This window comes from Gymnoscopelus braueri, assembly GCF_963280865.1.
Source record: "Gymnoscopelus braueri genome assembly, chromosome: 22".
Taxonomy (NCBI): domain Eukaryota; kingdom Metazoa; phylum Chordata; class Actinopteri; order Myctophiformes; family Myctophidae; genus Gymnoscopelus; species Gymnoscopelus braueri.
This window is the reverse complement of record NC_137624.1, coordinates 34,637,531-34,656,176: the sequence shown is the minus strand read 5'-3', so window position 1 is coordinate 34,656,176 and position 18,646 is coordinate 34,637,531. Positions and strand designations below refer to the sequence as shown.

The window sequence follows — 18,646 nt, the reverse complement described above, 5'->3', positions numbered from 1 at the left end:
TTAATTTGAGATTTAAATTAGTTTGAAGATAACTTAAACCCATTTGATTTGAGCTATATTTCGTCTCTGTCGGGAGAAAACTTCATATGTTCAAAACTGTTACTTTTCGCTTTGCGCCGCATTTCGAGCTTGTAGATCTGCTACTTTCGATGCTTTTGTGTGACGCTGTAGTATGATCAAGTAAGGCATGGATTTACAAAAAAAACCATAAAATATGGTTTCTGGCCGAGTAGCAACGATATAGCAACATTCGGTTTTCAAAAAAAGGATTTAGAAGACATTTGTAGAATCGGCCTCAGGTCTTAATGGGTTAATAGGTTAACCCCGGTGTCCCTATTTTGAGCTTGTCATTACAGGCGCAAATTGTCAGAACTTGCCAGACAGCAGAAATAGGGGTGACCTGATAGCCTGAAGTGGGTAGGGTGCATAGTATACCCCATGGGCCCAATGCCCATATCAGTGAGTCCCCGGTTTGAGTCCCAGATGGCCGGACCACTTGCTGAATGTCATTCCCTTACTCTTTATCTCCACATTTCCTTCTCTCTCTCTCCTGTCGCTGTCAAAATAAACGCTTAAAAAAAGAATAACCTAAAACCCCCCAAAATCTTGAAAATAACCCTTCCATCTTCAAGCAACGCATCGTGTTGTAGACCGGCACTCTTTGAAGCACGACACCCATCATATACATGAGTCGACAAAGTATATGAAATAGGGTCTCTGAGTCTTAAGTGGTATTAAGGTTAAGTTATACTTGACAGGTTCGACAATTGTCGCTGCACAAAAATGATTTTCAACTTGGGTATTTTTTGTGCAGTGACACTTTTTGAAAAGGTTGTGCGGGTGAAGAATACTAGACTTTAGCAGCTTAGAGAGTTGAAGCCAGGTTAGAGCGCTGGCTGCTCTGTTGTGTTGGAACTGTAGTGGTTCCGAAAACGTTTTAGCCTCGAGACCCCAAAAGAGAAATCTGATGTCGTCTCCCTAGGACCCAAACTAGTGAAAATGGCCGATCTACAAGCTCACACGTGCATTGTGAGCTTGTAGATCTGCTATTTTCACTACTGCTTAAATGTTTTTTTTTTCTCAAATGTATAGAATTTCTTTCATTTTTTCCAATCTATTTTATGAAATTATTTTGATTATTTTTTTAAATTAGTTTTAAATGTATGAGAAAAATCTAACATTTTGGAAATAATAATAATTAAAAAACTAAATTTATGAAACAAAAAATAAAGGCATAGTATTTACTCACGACCCACAGATGGGTCTGCAACCCACAGTTTAGGATCCAGTTACAATATACTGCATCTGATAAGAAACCTGATTGGTTGCCAGTTGCCACAGTGTTTGTTTGGGCTCTAAAGGCCCGCTCCTATCCACATGTCAGCAAGTTACACACACACACACACACACACACACACACACACACACACACACACACAGTCACACAGTCACACAGTCACACACACCCATCCCGTTCTGCCCCGCTGCCCTCTGACAGAATCCTCCCTCTTTTCCTTGCCGTCTTTCAGCCTGTGTGTGTGTGTGTGTGTGTGTGTGTCTCACTCACTGTGGGTGTGGGACGCATGGAGCTTTGTTTTGCTGCCTGGCTGGATGTTCATTCCAGTGCAGATGTGATGACTGACAAGCCACTGGCTGCTACATTCCTATCAACACATACAGCAGCACGCACACGCAGTAGTATGCCTTTTCTCTGTGTGCACCACACCAAAAGACCTCGTTGTACTGATAAACAACATGAAATATTAGGACGTGAGTGTTAAATACTGTACTTAAGTTGACATGAAGGGCTGCAGACATATGAATTACTTTCGACCTGGCATACATTTTGGTATGCTGTGTTGATCAATTGAATACATAGGACCACAATGGACGCAAGTCCCCAGGACTTATTTGTGTTATCCTTTTAGCTTTAATGTCTTTAACGGTACCACGTGCTGTTTTACATTTCTGACTAATGAAGTATTCAGTCAGTCAAATTTGGGCATGTCATCATTGTAGGCGAAAATCTAAATTTTCTAAATCTTTTTGAAAATTCATCATTGTCATACATTTTTTCTAAAAATATAGCTAATCTACAAGCTCAACGCGTTGTGAGCCTGTTGTAGATGGTCGTTTTTTGCTATACAACATACTGTAGGGCTGGTTTACTTACTGTATGCTGGGAGTGCAGCGGACCATAATGATTCTTTATTCGTATCATGAAAATATCATGATAGACTATTCAAAAATAGCAGATATACAAGCTCATAGCGCGGCACAGAGTGCCGCGCTATGAGCTTGTAGATCTGCTATTTTTGAAAAATATTGAAAAAAAATGTTTTCGATTTTTTTTCAAAAAACTGTTAGGATTTATAAAACATTTTTAAGAATCGCCTCAGGTCTTAATGGGTTAACACATGTGTTTGGTTCTAATGAGTGATCACATAATGTGACAGATGCACTGTGCTGTAACAGACACACTTACAGTCAGTTTTTTATTCATAATTATGTTCAATGCCAAAAACCCAATTAAATCGTTAATCGCAATTATTTTTGTGACAATTAATCGTCAATGTAAATTTGTCTCGTAAATAAATCTTAGACAGCCCTAGCTATGCGGAGCATAAAGACAACCGAGTGCTCTCGCGCGAGGAGCATGTTCATTAACCACTTGAACCCCCAGCATCCATATTCTGGGGAGAACATTAGTTCTCAGTAGATCAGCTATTTTTGGACAAGAAATTTGGTGTAGAGAGAGAGAAAAAAAAAAAAGCAGTCCAAGTACAACTCTGGTCCGCTTTACTAAAGAATAGAGTGTTTAATTGGTTAATTATTTCCACCTCCTTCAAAATCCCCCCCTTTCTCGCCGTCTTTAGCAGCGAACACCAACGGGGGCGTTTGTGGCAATGAATGGGGGGCCGAACGTGAACATTATGCATACATGAATACTAATGTGACATGTCATTTGTACCGCAATTGCATTACAATGGACTAAGTGTGTGTAATTTATGTGGCGGGTCACCTTGTAACAATGACAATGAAACGGCATTATTATTACAGATGGCAAAGTCACATCTCCTCGTTAAGTGGCGTCCATTGTCTCTGTACGGCCAGCGTGACCCTCTTTGAGGGTGTGTTCCATCTCACACCGCCTCATCACCACATACTCCAAATTATTTTTTACTTAAGTAAAAGTAGCAATACCACAATGTAGAAATACTCTGTTGCAATCAAAGGTCCTGTATTAAAAAATGTACTTGAGTAAAGTATTGGCATCAAAATACTCATTATGCAAAATGTCCCATCTAAATCTACAAAGTAACTTTTCAAATTTTTCAACAAAAGTAAGTTTTCAAATCATTGAAGCGCAGTGAAAAGTACACTATTTGCCTCTGAGATGCTGTGGAGTAGAAGTATTAAGTGTTGAAAAATGGACACACAAAACAAATTGTACAGTACTTGAGTAGAAGTGGTTACTTTCCTCCACTGCCACCAGCATTACGGCACATGTAGCCCATTGTTGCCAGATTTGGCAAGAGAAATAAGCAACCAGGTCTATGAAAACAAGCCAAAAAGAAGCGACAATAGGCCACATGAGCACTTTAAACCTATATATATCGGCTATTTGATCTACAAGCGGTGCGACGCGTTAGCTTGTAGATCTGCTATTTTCAAACAAATCTTTAAAAAAAGTGAAGCATTTTGAATATTTTTCTAAACATTTTAATAACACAAATCTGGTACAAATAGGAGTTTGTTGACAAATACATATTAATTTGGGGGTTATTGACATTAAAAAAGTTTGTTTAAACAACATTACAAAACAAGCCCAAATAAGCGACTACACTTGGTAAACAAGCCCCCCCCCCCCCCCCAAAAAAAAGCAACCCGCGACTACCAATATTTACAAGCAACTTTACAGAAAAACAAGCCCAACCAACTTCGCTTATAATAAGCAGACATGGCAACACAGACGTAGCCTCTGCTGGCCTCCTTTCTCCCCCACGTCTCCCTTCCCTTCCCCCAAACACACCATCATTTATCCCCAACCACCTCCCATGACCTTGACTACCCTCCAATGTTCTCTCTGCTCCTCTCCTCTCCTCTCCCTCTCTCTGTTTACCTGAGGTGAGGAGTTAGTTTATGCTAGGCGGATTCTTTCGCTCTCTGGCACTCATCTTTCTTTCGCTTCTTCTCTGTCACTTTTCCTCTCCGTGCGCCGGGGGGAGGGGGGGGAGGGAAGTGTTTTCTTTATCGCTGTCATGGTAAATATGGAAATACTAATGTGCTGTATAATATGCTATTTAACCCATTAAGACCTGGAACTGTGTCCTTTTTAGATTTGAGCTAAAAAGCATTATTTTACACTTTGGGCTATTCATAAATAGCAGATCTACAAGCTCATAGCGCGGCACCGAGTGCCGCGCTACGAGCTTGTAGATCTGCTATTTTTGAAAAAAATGTGAAAATGGGAGCAAATCTTTGAATATATATATTTTTAAAGCGAACATTTTTAACTCAAATCTTTGCTTCTGGGGGTCCCTGGAACAAAATATTTTGATGTGGGGCGGAGGCAAAATACATATCATTTCGGGGGTCCTTGACATGAAAAAGATTGAGCACCACTGATATAGAAACATACGTTTTTCAGAATACTGTTGAGATTTAGGAGACATGTAGAACCAGGCTTCACATTAAAACCGGGAACGCATTTGTGGAAGGACTTAAACCATTATTTTAAAAAGTTTGAGAACCACTGATATAGCAACATAGGTTTTTTTCAGAAACCTGTTAGCATTTAGAAGACATTTGTATATGCGGCTCTGGATTGAATGGGTTAATTTACTCCTTTTCATCATTATATTCTGGAAACATCTGCTATATTGTAACTTTACTTCTTGTCCCAAAAGAACCCTCTGCTAGCTGTGCGTAAGCCCCAGGCTATAAGGTGTCGGCACAGTCTTCTTTTGTCTTCTGGCCAACAGCTGTGCCTAAAAGCTGTCGTCTTCTACCACTGTCTTGAATGTCCCTCCCTCCCTCCATGTTTTGGAATGGTTCAAAGGGCTTTGTGAGACCCATGTTGGGAGTTCTTTTTGGGGCAGAGAGCAGAGGGAGAGAGGAGCGATTTGTCGGTCCTTTCAGCCTAGCAAGCAGAAAGGGCTGTTTGGACGCTGCTGTGAGGATCTTCTTCAAATAATAAACCTTGTCTTATTCCTTCCCCCTGCGTGGGTCAGTTAGGTCATTTTTCCACGACATCCCCCGGGGCGGAGGGGAAATAGTTTTCTTTTTTTCTTTTTAAACTGCTTAACCCGGCAGATAGCTGCTCAGATGGCTCTGGTGAGCGCACCGGGTGTTCAGGAATAAAGTGTCTCGCTCAGGGACACTTTTGACACTTCAACTGGAGCGAACCGAGCGTTGAACCAGCGGCCTTGTGATTCCTAGACGGACTGTCTCCCCACTCAGCTACGGTCGACCCACTCTCCTCTCCTCTCCTCTCCCCATCTCTCCCCATCATCCACCGTTCATCCCACTGCTCTAGTTTAATTCCTGGCCATCTAAATATTTTAGACGCTACGCAGGAATTAGAGCACAGATTTGACCACCAGCCGTAGAAACTTGCGGTTGGCTCCCTCCACACGAAGGGACTATATAAAGCCCTGTAGTCAAATATGTAATTAAAAAGGTCAGGGCCTTGTGTCACTGTCGGAATTAGAGGGAATGCGACATGGGGGGGAGGGGGGAGGTGGGGACTGTGCAGTGCAGTAGAGTGTACAGTGAAAGGACACACACACACACACACACACACACACACACACACACACTATCTCTTCCTTCATCTCTGCTGCAATATGGACGATATTCTTTGTTTTTCTATGACCACCAACTCTGAGCGTTATTTCAGATTTCTTTGGCTATTCAAAAAAAATTCAGATATACAAGCTGGTAGCGTGGCACTGAGTGCCACGCTACGACCTTGTAGATCTGCTTTTTTTGAAAATATCTTGAAAATGAGTGCAAATCTTTGAATATGTATATTTTTTGTGGTGCTCTAACCTTTCCATGTCAAGGACCCCCAAAAATGTTTGCTTTAAAACATATATATATACTGTATATTCAAAGATTTGCAAAAAGATTCCACGATTTTTCAATTTTTTTTTGCAGATCTACAAGCTTGTATATATGATATCTTTGAATAGCCAAATAAATCTTTAAATTATGACACAGATGCGTTCCCGGTCCTAATGGATTTAAAGCGTTCTGGTTCCATTTGCACACTCTCAGGGTTAACATTAACCCATTAAGACCTGGAACGCATCTGTGTCACTTTTTAATTTGAGCTAAAAAGCATTATTTTACACTTTGGCTTTTCAAAAATAGCAGATATACAAGCTCATAGCGCGGCACCGAGTGCCGCGCTATGAGCTTGTAGATCTGCTATTTTTGAAAAATTTTGAAAATGTGTGCAAATCTTTGAATATATATTGTTTAAAGCGAACATTTTTAACTCTTATTCTTTGCTTCTGGGGGTCCCTGGCACTAAACATTTTGAGATGGGGGTCGTCGGCCAAATACATATAATTTTGGGGGTCCTTGACTTGAAAATGTTTGAGCACCACTGATATAGAAACATACGTTTTTTTTTCTCAGAATACTGTTGGGATTTAGAAGATATTTGTAGAATCGGCTTCAGGTCTTAATGGGTTAACATTCAGGAGTTTAATACTGTGCACAGTAACTCCGTCCCAGTGCTGGTTATCAAACCTACTAATGTCGGGCCTCGTCTCAGAATACACCGGTGACTCATTTAGGAATCTTTGTTCCACCGTCTGCCAAGCTAGTCAACACGGTTCAGCACTGCCCTCCGTGTTCAATAGAAATCCATTTAGGAGAGGCAAGAGAGACGGGAGTAATGGGTTCGGAGTGAGTCTGGAGGACCACACCCATGGAGTCAGGACCTGGTCGACTTATAGTCTGTACTTCCTGTAAAAAGAAAAAATAGAGCCCATCTGATAGTCTCTCTTGATCTGGAATCTGATACAGTATCAAATTCCAGGCCCCATGAAGGCGTCTAAGCACTTAAACCTCTAACAAACTTGGCTGCCGTGGGGTTGCTACACTAGAGACCATGCATGTGCAGATATGGCATGAGATAGGCCGGCTTAATGTACTGAAACGCTAAATGAAAGGGGGTCTAACACCCCCCCCCCCTTCCCCGCCCTTAAAGTTGTATGTCCTTTCCATTAACAATCACAGCTATTACTACAACGGTACAGTGCAGTGCAAGGTCACATTCCTTTGTAGCAGCAAAAACAGTAGACATATAGTGTCATGCTATTTTTGTGAACCTTCCCACATTTAAAGACCCACTCCCCTCACAATTGTGTGTTTTTCTTTTTGGTTTATGAAGATCCTTGTGGTTTCTTGCGCTCTGCATATCTCCAAAGCATTAATATTGTTTTGCTACTAAAAATCAGATGTTCCGACTAGCACAGACTGAAAACAGGTCTGACGCAGAGCACACAAACTCGGAGGAAACTCGCACACCGAATGGCAATCAGATCCTCACTGAATGCAGCATTAGTGAATGAGTGCTGTAAAGTATACAGGGACGTTCAGAGACAGAAAACAAGCGCTCCCTCAACAGCCCAGCACCATCACTCTGGGTCCAACTGAGGAAATGCCTTGCTTGTTGTTTCGGTCGCGGTGCATTCGGTGTTTATGTTTGGATGTTCTCTGTGGATACCACATCTTGGAGGATCTAACATGCATAATTCACAGAATACTAAGATGGGGCAAAGAAGAGGGGAAAGCTCCTTTTTAGAGACATTATTTTGGGGGGAGAAAAACACTTGACATTGTACATTTATTGAACAGAGATGATTTTTCCGAGGATTTAAACCACACCGTGGTAGATGTGGACAGGGACTTAAATGACCGCCAAATGCAAAAAAACAACGTATGGCGAAGCTTTTGACCTAAAACGTCTAGACCCAGTCCACCACAGGGGTAGACGGGCAGCAGTGTAGCAGAGCAAGATTCCTCTGCAGTGTCAAGACCACTGACTATACAGTATGTAAGCAGGATGTACTGTTGGCACTGTGCTCACAGTTACGCCCTGTTCACTCACTGTACTGTTGACAAGACACTTTGTTGTTACCTTAACACCAGAATTTCCGATGATGACTGATATGCACTTCCAAAATCCAGCCTGATGTTGTACCACATGCCCTCTCCAAAAAAAAACGCCCCCACAAACACACCACAAAGCTGCATCCATTCCACACAATGGCTTTATTACCGTTGTGGAGTTGTGCATGTGTGTGTGCAGTCTGTGCACGTGCAAACACTGCCTTACTGTGCCATCAGTAATTTTGAGGGGGGCATTGCAAAGAAAACCACAGGCTACAGGACAAAAACTAGGCAGTTGTTTTTATTATACAACCAATTCTGCAGCGGTATAATTTGGTGAAATCCTACAAGCTCAAAATACGTCGCATCACTATTTCCACTATTTTCAAAAATGTTTGAAAATATATGAAATTCTTTCAACATGGAAATGATTATGACGATTATGAAAAAAAAAATACACATGTATGGGGGTCCCTGGCACAAAATATTTTCTGATCTGTGGCCGAGTACATATTCATTTGGGGGGTCCTTAAAGTTTGAGAACCACTGATTTTGAACAACATTTAGGAAACAAGCCCAAATAAGCAACTACACTTTAGAAACGAGCCCAAAAAAAGAAACGCAACCCACAAACTACCAATATTTACAAGCTACTTTGGAGAAAAACAAGCCCAAAATTGCTTAAAACAAGTAAACTTGGCAACACTGATCGACACGACAGCTCACACTTTGACAGCGTTGGGTGAATTGCGGGAGGCGTGAGCGAGCGCTGCCAAAGTCCTACTCAGGAGTTTTGCAGTGTAAGAATCCCCAGTCTCGTGGGGAGCCTCTTCGCCTGAGTCAGGCTGTCAGGACAGGCTGAGGAGAGGAATATTGATGCTAGGGGTTCATGATCTGTGGAGCGTGGATCAGAACCAAGGACCATCCACTGTTTCGCTGCAGATCCCACAGAGCTCTGCTATAGCCAGCCCCGGTGCTGCTGCTGCTGGATAGCTCCACCTCATTTGACTCCCTCTGTTCTGCCCGGTACCCGGCCAGCCAATCATAGAATGGAGCTACGGCATTAAAGACACTCCCACCACCACCACCAGCCCTCTTACAGCTGTGGTTTGCGGTGTAGGCTAGAGAGAGGCTCTCAAAGGCCTCATCTCTGGAGTCAGATTGGAGCGTTGTACCTTTCTAAATGACTAACCGAGGGTTAAAATACAGTGGTTGCAAGGGAGAACGGACATGTGCGGTTGCCGGTTACATTGTAAACGAGCTGTCACTCTTGAGTATTTAAATAACAGGTCATTTAAATAACAGGTAATTGTAAAACGCAAATGTCTTTGTTGTGATTTATTCAGGGTGCAATTTGTGTTTGTGTGCGAGTGTGTTCATTCATGCTTGTTGGTGTTGAGAGAGAGAGAGAGAGGAGAGACGGAGAGAGAGAGAGCATGGAAGATGGAGAGATAAAAGTAGAGAGAGCTCAGACCATTGTCCATTTTCACACTGGGGGAAGTGGATTTAACAGCAGAGCTGGTTGACTGTACAAAGGACTGGCTGCAGTTGATAATGTGCCATTAGAGCTGCTGCTGCCGTTTAGCTGGTGAATGGTGATATTTTAGTCCACTGACTCACACATGATGCACAATGGATTAGTGTCCGGGCTCTCTGTGGAGGCGTCATTAAAACAATATTTTCTCTCATTACACCAATGACCCCCATCAGCATGCCAGTAGGCTAGTGTGGCTCTCAAAGTGGGGTCCTTGACCTTCATGGGGTTCCAGGGGGTCCCCGGCTAAATTAGGCAATTCATTGCATCAAAATCAGTTGAACCACCTATATACGTCTATAAGCTCACAGTGCGTCACATTGCGATTCTTGAAAAAAAAAAATGGTACTGTATCATTTAGTAGAGCGTGGGGAATAGTTTGTATTAGAGATGGTGCAACTGTTCGCGTTTGTGCTAATGAAAAAGTTCATTTTCGAGTGGCGCCCATGTTCTTGTAAGCATAATATCAATACTTAAGATGACGGGCGATAGTATTATTGTTGTCATTATTATTATTATGAAGTCAAAGTGACTGTAGTTACTCTGCCTCCGTCTGTCTGCACTCGAGGGAGTAACATATGTGTGGTATTTCACTTACCACGGTACAAACGGTGGGCGGAGCAAGATAGAAAGGCTCCAAAGTTGACTTGATTACAGCTTATTTGAACTCTGTACGATCTTATACCTCCATGAGTACGGGTGCTTTATTTAATTTTTCTTCACAACAACCTGTAGACCAGTGGTTCTCAAAGTGGGGTCCGGGGACCCCCAAGAGTCCTTGGGGGGGGGGGTTCCGGGGGTTCCCCAGCAAAAGCAGTTTACATCACAATCATATTAACCACTTCATCCATTTAAATTGTGGCTATTCAAAATGGCAGAAATACAAGCTTGTACATTTCCTTTTTTTTTTTTTTTACGTAAATCTTCTCTTCTGGGGGTCCCTGGAAAAAAATATTGTCCAATGCGGGTCCGCATCAATTTGAATCCTTGACATGACGAAGTTTGAGAACCACTGCTGTAGACGATGCGCTCTCGAGTAATCATATTATTTTTGTCTGGATCAGTGGCAGGGGTGTCGAGTAGGACACCCACTGGTTGACAACGTTAATGGTTAGTTATTGAAATAGATGAGCAGCGGCACCACATCAATGGACGGCACACGCAATGAATTAAATGGAATCAAAGTAGGCTATGCGCATGCACTCAGGCCAAATACATATCATTTTGGGGGTCCTCGACATGAAAAGGTTTATGCACCACTGATTTAGCAACATACGTTTTTTTCAGAAAACTGTTAGGATTTAGAAGACATTTGTAGAATTGGCCTCAGGTCAATGGGTTAAAGGGACTTAACAGGACCACACAGTCCCATAATTGTCTACCAACTGTTGGTAGTCATGGCTGCCAGTTCCCACCTGATGTTGTGTGGGAGTCCAGACTGCTCCAGACCGTACTTGATAACCGCTAGCTTGCATAACGTCTTCAGGCTAGGACTCAAGTCTAGGATATACAGGTGTTCACCCTGTACAGGGTTTGTGTAGTCTCTGTCCCCTCCTCCAAAGAGGATGATACGACCTCCAACCATGCAACAGCACATAGAATACATCTCTGAACACAGGCCTTTCCCCTTGGGCTCAACCGTCCTCCAGGAGAAGGACTCTGGATTGAATTTCCAAATATCAACATGGTGGTAGCCACCACATATGTACAGCTCTCCATTGTGGACAAAGGTTGAATGGTACGTACGTCCTTCTGGAAGAAGCTGTGCAGATTCAGAAGGTGTGCTCAGCCAGCAGTTGGTCTCTGTGTCAAACACTCTGATGTTGTTGCCAACCTGGCCACCAAATACAAACATCTTTGTCCCGATGATGGTGGCAGAGTGCCACGATGAACCGGGTGGTGGTGTGTCTCTGGTGTTAATGAAAGACCAGACCATTGTGGCGGTGTCCAGCTTGTAGATGTCATTGTTGTATCCATTGAACTGCTGGGTGTTTCCTCCAAAGACATACATGACCTTCCCCAACACACATGCTGAGTAGCCGCTTTTCTTCTCTGGAACAGACCCAGAAATCTTGGGCGTGGACCATCTGTGGGTGTCGACATCAAATGCATAAAGAACATTGCAGTTGTCCCCAGTGATGTGGTTGTCCCCAATGATGTTGTCCACTATCTTCACATTCACAACCCCCCCAAATATGTAGATGATGGTATCTCCTATCAGCACAGCTGTGTGGCCACAGCGCATGGATGGAACCTTGAGGGGACCCTCTCTTCCGTATGTCACTAGGGGCAACGTCATCCAACGCAAAAGCACAGTGTTGAAGACATGCACATCAATCAGGCTGTACCTGTAGGTCTCCCTAGAGAACCCCCCAAAGGAGTACACGTTGTTCCCCACTGACACAGCAGCATGAAAGGATCTATTTGGACCCCCTTTCAGATGCATGGCCCAGTGAAACATTTCACACAGCTTCCCAAGATCTTCAACGGCTTCTTTCCTGTCTCACCGTTATAGGAAATCAGCAAATCCCTCTCGTGTCCTGGATTGCGACTGGACCCGTCTGAGGAGTGGAGTCCTACTTGATGCCTATTTGAAGGCCAATCTATGATGCCAGTCATCTCCATATTTGGACTAAGTGTCCGCCCAAGCCGCCTGCCCAAGAGGGTTTATTTGTCACTCAGTCAGAGAAGCAGCAAAATTGTGATGTGGCATCATGCAACTGCGCCAACAATAACAATGTAAATGACAACGTCATAATAATAATAATACTGAATATAAAATAATGTCCCTGACTTGTGGATTTCAGATTTCATGTGACCAGCCTGTGACATCAGTCATTTATGACGTCAGTCGTCAATCTGTGACAGTGGTTATCAAACCTTTTCATGTCAAGGACCCCCACATTGATATGTGTTTGGCTAGAGCTTTAACTTTTTAACGAAACATTAATTACAGCGCCATTAACATAATGTTTGAGTCACTGTTTGAATGTGACACTCATCGTTAGTTCACCTTCACCCTGTGTCATGAATTGGAAAATGATGTCACTGAATGCTTTGATCTCATCAGTTAACCTGGGCAAAACATGACTCAGCTATTGGGGTGGTATGACACTGTAAAAAGCACACTCTGGCTCCACCACATGAACTTCTGTTTAATTTATTGACGTTATTCGGCCTGCTGGCCTTCATAAGTATGAACAAATGACACGAACCCAATTCAGTAACAAGTGATTTATTTGTGTTTCCATGTCGGTATCATAACCCCGAACCATCCTAGCGTAGCCACAAAGACAATCTGGGAACCCATTTGGTTAAAAAAAAGAAAAATGGATTTTGGTTTGGCTCCTCCCCTTTCTTAGTCCACTTCCTCCTGGGTGCTTCTGTGTTTATTCCTACTAACAACAACACTACATGTTTAGGGCAGCCGTGGCGCTGAGTGCTGACAGTTTCTGCTGTTAGCAGAATCTGTCTTGAGAGATTAGCACAAAGGTGACAACATGCATTGACATTCTTCGATTCAAGCTTTGTCTGAGAATAGCAGACCTACAAGCTCACAACGCGTTGCGAGCTTGTAGGTCGGCTATTCTCGGCCGTTCTCATCCGTGCGACGGAGCCTAATTTATGATAAATTAGGCTTTAGGCTGTCAGTTGTTGATGAGAGTTGTGTCCTCCTGTCACCTGTGACGATGTCCTTTTACTTACAACCGCTTTTTGTATCATTTTACAACACAAGCTTGCCATTTGACATGGTGTGTGTGTGTGTGTGTACTTGTATTACCATACTTGTGAGGGCCGAATGTCCCCACAAGTATAGCAGAATTTGTGAAATAGGACATTTGCAAGGAGAATTTCCCTGGTCCTTTTTTATGGTTAAAAAAAGATAGAGTTAGGGTTTCAATCAGGAAAAGATTGAGGTTAGGATTAGACATTTAGAGGTAAGGTTTAGTTAGGGGTTAGGGTTGGAGTTATTCAGAAGATAAGCAGTTCTACAAAGCTGACAACGTGTCGAAACGCGGCTCGTTGTGAGCTTGTAGATCTGCTGTTTTCGACTTCAGGGTTAGGGTTAAAAAGGGCATTTATAAAATCGCTGTCCTAAAATGTTCTCCCAAGGAGTGTGTGTGTGTGTGTGTGTGTGTGTGCATTACAGAGAAGTCAAGTTTTCTCTAACGCTGACTTTGTGGTGAGAAGAGCATTGTATTCTGTTTGGTTCCTGTCGTCTGCAGCCAGTCACACAACTGCTTTCTCAGCTGTTCTTTCCCTGCTGTCTGATACAGGCAGTACATGGGGTCTACCACATTGGTTCAAAAAGTGGGGTCCAGGGCCGGGACCAGCAAAATGTGTTAATATAGCTGATCACAATCATTTTAACCATGTTTCATACTTTGGCTATTCAAAAATAGCAGATCTGCAAGCTCTATGAGGTTGTAGATCCGCAGCCAAATACATATAATGGTGGGGGTCCTTGACATGAAAAAGTTGATCAAAACATAATCATTTCAACGGTCCCCCTATTTCCTCTTCTTCTGCACGACACTCTTTGTACGACGAAGTAGGGTGTTAACTTACACCCAAAAAACATAGAATGTTGAATATCGTCTCTGTCGGGTGGAAACCTCATATATCCAAAAACTGTTAATTTCCAGGATTCAAATTCAAAAGTAGCAAAAGTAGCCAATCCACAAGTTCAAAATGAGCCGCGTTTCGAGTAGGGATGCCACCGATTATTCGAATTTTCGAATATTCGTTAGTCTCCATAATCGAAAATGATTTTTAAAATTCGATTTTAATTATATATATTTTTTATTATTATTATTATTATTTTTTTTTAACTTTTGTATGCCTTAGTTTCAATCAAAATATATGCTAATACTAATAATAGTAATATTATAGTCTTAATAATTGTAAATGGCCACAGTTTGTTTTACTGTAAAGTGGAGGAAGCCAGCTGCGCTGTCTGTGTCACTGTCTGTGCAGACTCAGAGTGCTGCTGCAGCCACACACTCAGGGCCGGATTGGCCGTCGGAAGGACCGGGACTATTCCCGGTGGCCTGCCTCCTAGTGGCCTGCCTGACCTGATGGGAAAAAAAAAACCATCTTTGGGGGGGGGGGGGTGGCGGCGCCGTCGAATAATCGAATAATATTCGCCAGGGCTGTCGAATATTCGAATTGGCTCAAGGTCAGATTGTGGCATCCCTAGTTTCGAGCTTGTGGATCTGCTACTTTTGCTACTTTTGTGTGACGCTGTAGTATGATCATGTAAGCCGTTAAATTTACGAGAAAAAAACACACTAAAAGGTTAGAATATGGACATAAGAGGTTTCTTCCCGACAGCCACCGATACGGAGATACAAGGTTTCTTAATCTAAATAGGGTGACTCATCTTCCTCTCCTCTTTCTCTCTCTCTCTCCCTCTCAGATCTCATCTGATGCCGAGGCTGAAGGAGTCTCGCTCCCACGAGTCGTTGCTCTGCCCCAGCAGTGCTGTGGAAGCCCTGGACCTCAGCATGGAGGAGGAGGTCATCATCAAGCCCGTCCACAGCAGCATCCTCGGCCAGGACTTCTGCTTCGAGGTGAGGGGAGGGAAACCCGTTAGCTAGCATGTTATGCTATATGAATGAATGCATTTTTTGAAAACGTATATTTTTGGGTCTTTTTGCCTTTTATTTTCATAGTATAGTGCACTGGTTCTCAACCTGTGGGCTGGGACTCCCAGGGGGGTCCCCACATGATTAGCTTAATTTGCAACGTTGTTTCCTCACTTAACTCATTGAGTGCCTTTAACGTGTTTCATGTGTTTCAAACAAACCAACATACAGCATAAGTGTATACAGGGCACATTTCTAAAGTGAGAATTTAAGGACTTTTAAGACCTTTTTTACACCTGAAATGATTTTTTCATTGCGTCAAAAGTAATCAACAGACTACAAAAAAAAAAAATCGTCAAACATATTACCTAAGAAAAAGGTAGTGTAAAGAAGAGAAAATAGAAAATAGCTGATCTACATGCTCACAACACGTCGCAGTGCGAGGCGTTGTGAGCATGTAGATCAGATATTTTCACAGTTTTTATCTGTGGAACCGAGTCAAACATGCCTCAACTCCTACAATTCCAAGTGCTTGTCAGGGTGGGGGGTCCCCAGTTCACATATGATTATTTTGGGGGGTCACGGCCTGAAAAGGTTGAGCAGCACTGGTTTAGTGGAGATTGACAGGAAACGTTGAGAGAGAGACAGGGAGTGACACTCAGTAAAGGGCGCTGGGCTCGGGAATCGAACCCGTGACGCGCTGTCAGGCATCAGAGCCAGTGTCAGTGGTACGCGCCTTAACCACTCGGCTATCAGGGCCGGAACAACCACCTTTTAAAGACTATACAATTACAAATAAGGAATTGACTGTGGCCATAACATTTCAGTATACGTCCAGTCCAAGTTTTTATGTCAATATCTTCACAAATAAAACGGCATAACAGCAATATACGTATTGCTTTCTGTTCAATAAAAGTTGTGCACTTTACCCATCAGCAGTTTCACACAAAGGTTGTCAATGTTTCATCATTAAACGGAACGGTAAAATAGATTTTTTTCCATTTTCCATTTTCTACCACGTAGCCTTAGGGGTACTCGTTGCTGTCGGGCAGAAACCTCATATCTCCACATTTCAACCTTTTTTTAATGTTTTTTTTTGTGGTGTGAATTAATGCCCTGCCCCTATCTTGTCAAAAATAGCTGATCTACAAGCTCACAACGAGCTTGCAGATTGGCTGTTTTCGGCGAAGAGATTTGGTGTATAGGGGAAAAGGAGGGGGCCCGTTACCGTTATAGACCCCTGGGGGACTCCGGTCCTCTTAAGCACTTAGGATTGAAGTGGATTTAAAGCACGCCTGCACTGTTTATCTTTTGACCTTCGTTGTGTTCTCTGTCTGGTTGATATTCAAGAGGTGTGACTGTCAAACTCTATTCCAATTGGTGGAATGTAACTTGAAGTACATTTACTCAAGTACTGCGCTTAAGCACAATTTTGAGGTACATTTTTACTCGAGTATTTCCATCTTGTGATACTTCTACTTTACTTCATCTCGGAGACAGATTTGTACTTTTTACTCGAGTTCAATTTGACAGCTTAAGCTACTAGTTGCTACTTGCTGTACAGATTTAGATTATTAACATGCATTAACCACTGTAGCCCTATTTTGTGTCGGTGGTTAAGTAAAACATCTGAGTACTACTTCCACCACTGCTGTTTGATATTCAAGTGATGTAATTGTCAGTGTGTGTGTGTGTGTGTGTGTGTGTGTGTGTGTGTGTGTGTGTGTGTGTGTGTGTGTGTGTGTGTGTGTGTGTGTGTGTGTGTGTGTGTGTGTGTGTGTGTGTGTGTGTGTGTGTGTGTGTGTGTGGGGGGGGCAGGTAACCACCTCCACAGGAAGCAAATGCTTCTCCTGTCGTTCGTCAGCAGAAAGAGACAAATGGATGGAGAACCTGAGGAGAGCCGTGCATCCAAACAAGGTAGGCATGATGCAGGGGGGACATAAACAAGGTAGGCATGATGCAGGGGCGACATAAACAAGGTAGGCATGATGCAGGGGGGACATAAACAAGGTAGGCATGATGCAGGGGCGACATAAACAAGGTAGGCATGATGCAGGGGGGACATAAACAAGGTAGGCATGATGCAGGGGGGACATAAACAAGGTAGGCATGATGCAGGGGGGACATAAACAAGGTAGGCATGATGCAGGGGGGACATAAACAAGGTAGGCATGATGCAGAGGGGACATAAACAAGGTAGGCATGATGCAGAGGGGACATTTAGGAGAGAACATCCACTTGCGGAAAGTATCTCCGAATGCTATGTAGAGTCTGGAACTACATCTGCCGAAATCTGAGATAGGAACCTTTCATCTGTTCGTCATTTCCATTCATTAAAATATCCTGAAAATGTCAAAAGCTAATTTTGACATTCCATTTCTGATAAGCAGCAAGCTATGTATGCCTCGACTAATTTGATTTGCCGTAGGACATATATACACGACTGCACAGACAGACCAGGGGGGAGTTTCCCCGGTAGGACGTAGCGCGTGGAAGGAACATGTTATTCCAACCAGTTCCCTTCCCCTCCATCAGGCGCCCCGGCAAGAGAGGAAAGTAAACTAAGTACATTTACTCAAGTATTATTACTGAAGTACAAATTTGAGTTATAGAGTTGGGAGAAAAGTGTCAGTATGGAGACGTGAGCAGAGCGCTGGGTTTTGGGCTGTTGAACCCGACAGCCAGGTGAACTTGAACGGTGGTGTTTACATGCTGGATGGAAATGCACCTGGCTGCATCACTAATGCCTCCACTTAACAGCTCAATAGCTGCATTCAAATGAGGCCAACTGTGCACTTCCCTCTGCTGTTTTTATAATGTGGAACTGGCTGCTTTGGAGCTCATAGTTTAAAAGCTGTGTGTGTGTATATATATGCACTTGATATAACGTCTGCAAAATGTTATTCTTCCTGTCGTACAGCGGTTTCCCGCGCCCGAAATAGCAGACTTATAGCCTGGTTCCATACCATAGACCCCGCCCACTCTCTGAGTGGACTGCCTCTTGGTCTGGTGAAATGTGAACTTCGTAAATGTGAACCTAGGACTTCTCCGGTACAAAATGTATTGTCCAATGAGAGTCTGAGGTGGGCGTGGGGATCCCTTAGGATTGGTTTAGGGAATTTCCAATCCCCTCTCCCTTGTAATCGCCGACACATGGAGCTAATGTCAGACTGAAGCTCTTCTGTCTGATAATCAGGCTAGCAGACTTGCGGTACGAGCTCACAACCAGTCTCCTAGATTGCTGCTTACCCTCATGGGTCCAAAATGGACTCTTTAGCCTTAGGGGTCTGTAACTCTGAGAGTGTACAAATGGAACCGTCCAATTTGTACACTCTCAGAGATGTAGTGTAGACTGGGGTCCCAGCGTTATTTAAAAAATAAATAAAGACAAACT

The 18,646-nt window shown here is 43.1% G+C and overlaps 1 protein-coding gene across 1 annotated transcript in view; it reads left to right on the top strand.

Annotated features, from left to right (window-relative positions):
* LOC308078746 (disabled homolog 2-interacting protein-like) overlaps positions 1-18,646 on the top strand; it is a 209,859-nt gene that overhangs the window by 109,402 nt on the left and 81,811 nt on the right. The window contains exons 4-5 of the mRNA XM_080420079.1: positions 15,084-15,237; positions 17,071-17,169. Of these exons, the coding sequence (XP_080276205.1) occupies positions 15,084-15,237; positions 17,071-17,169 (253 nt within the window). The remainder of the gene's footprint in view (positions 1-15,083; positions 15,238-17,070; positions 17,170-18,646) is intronic.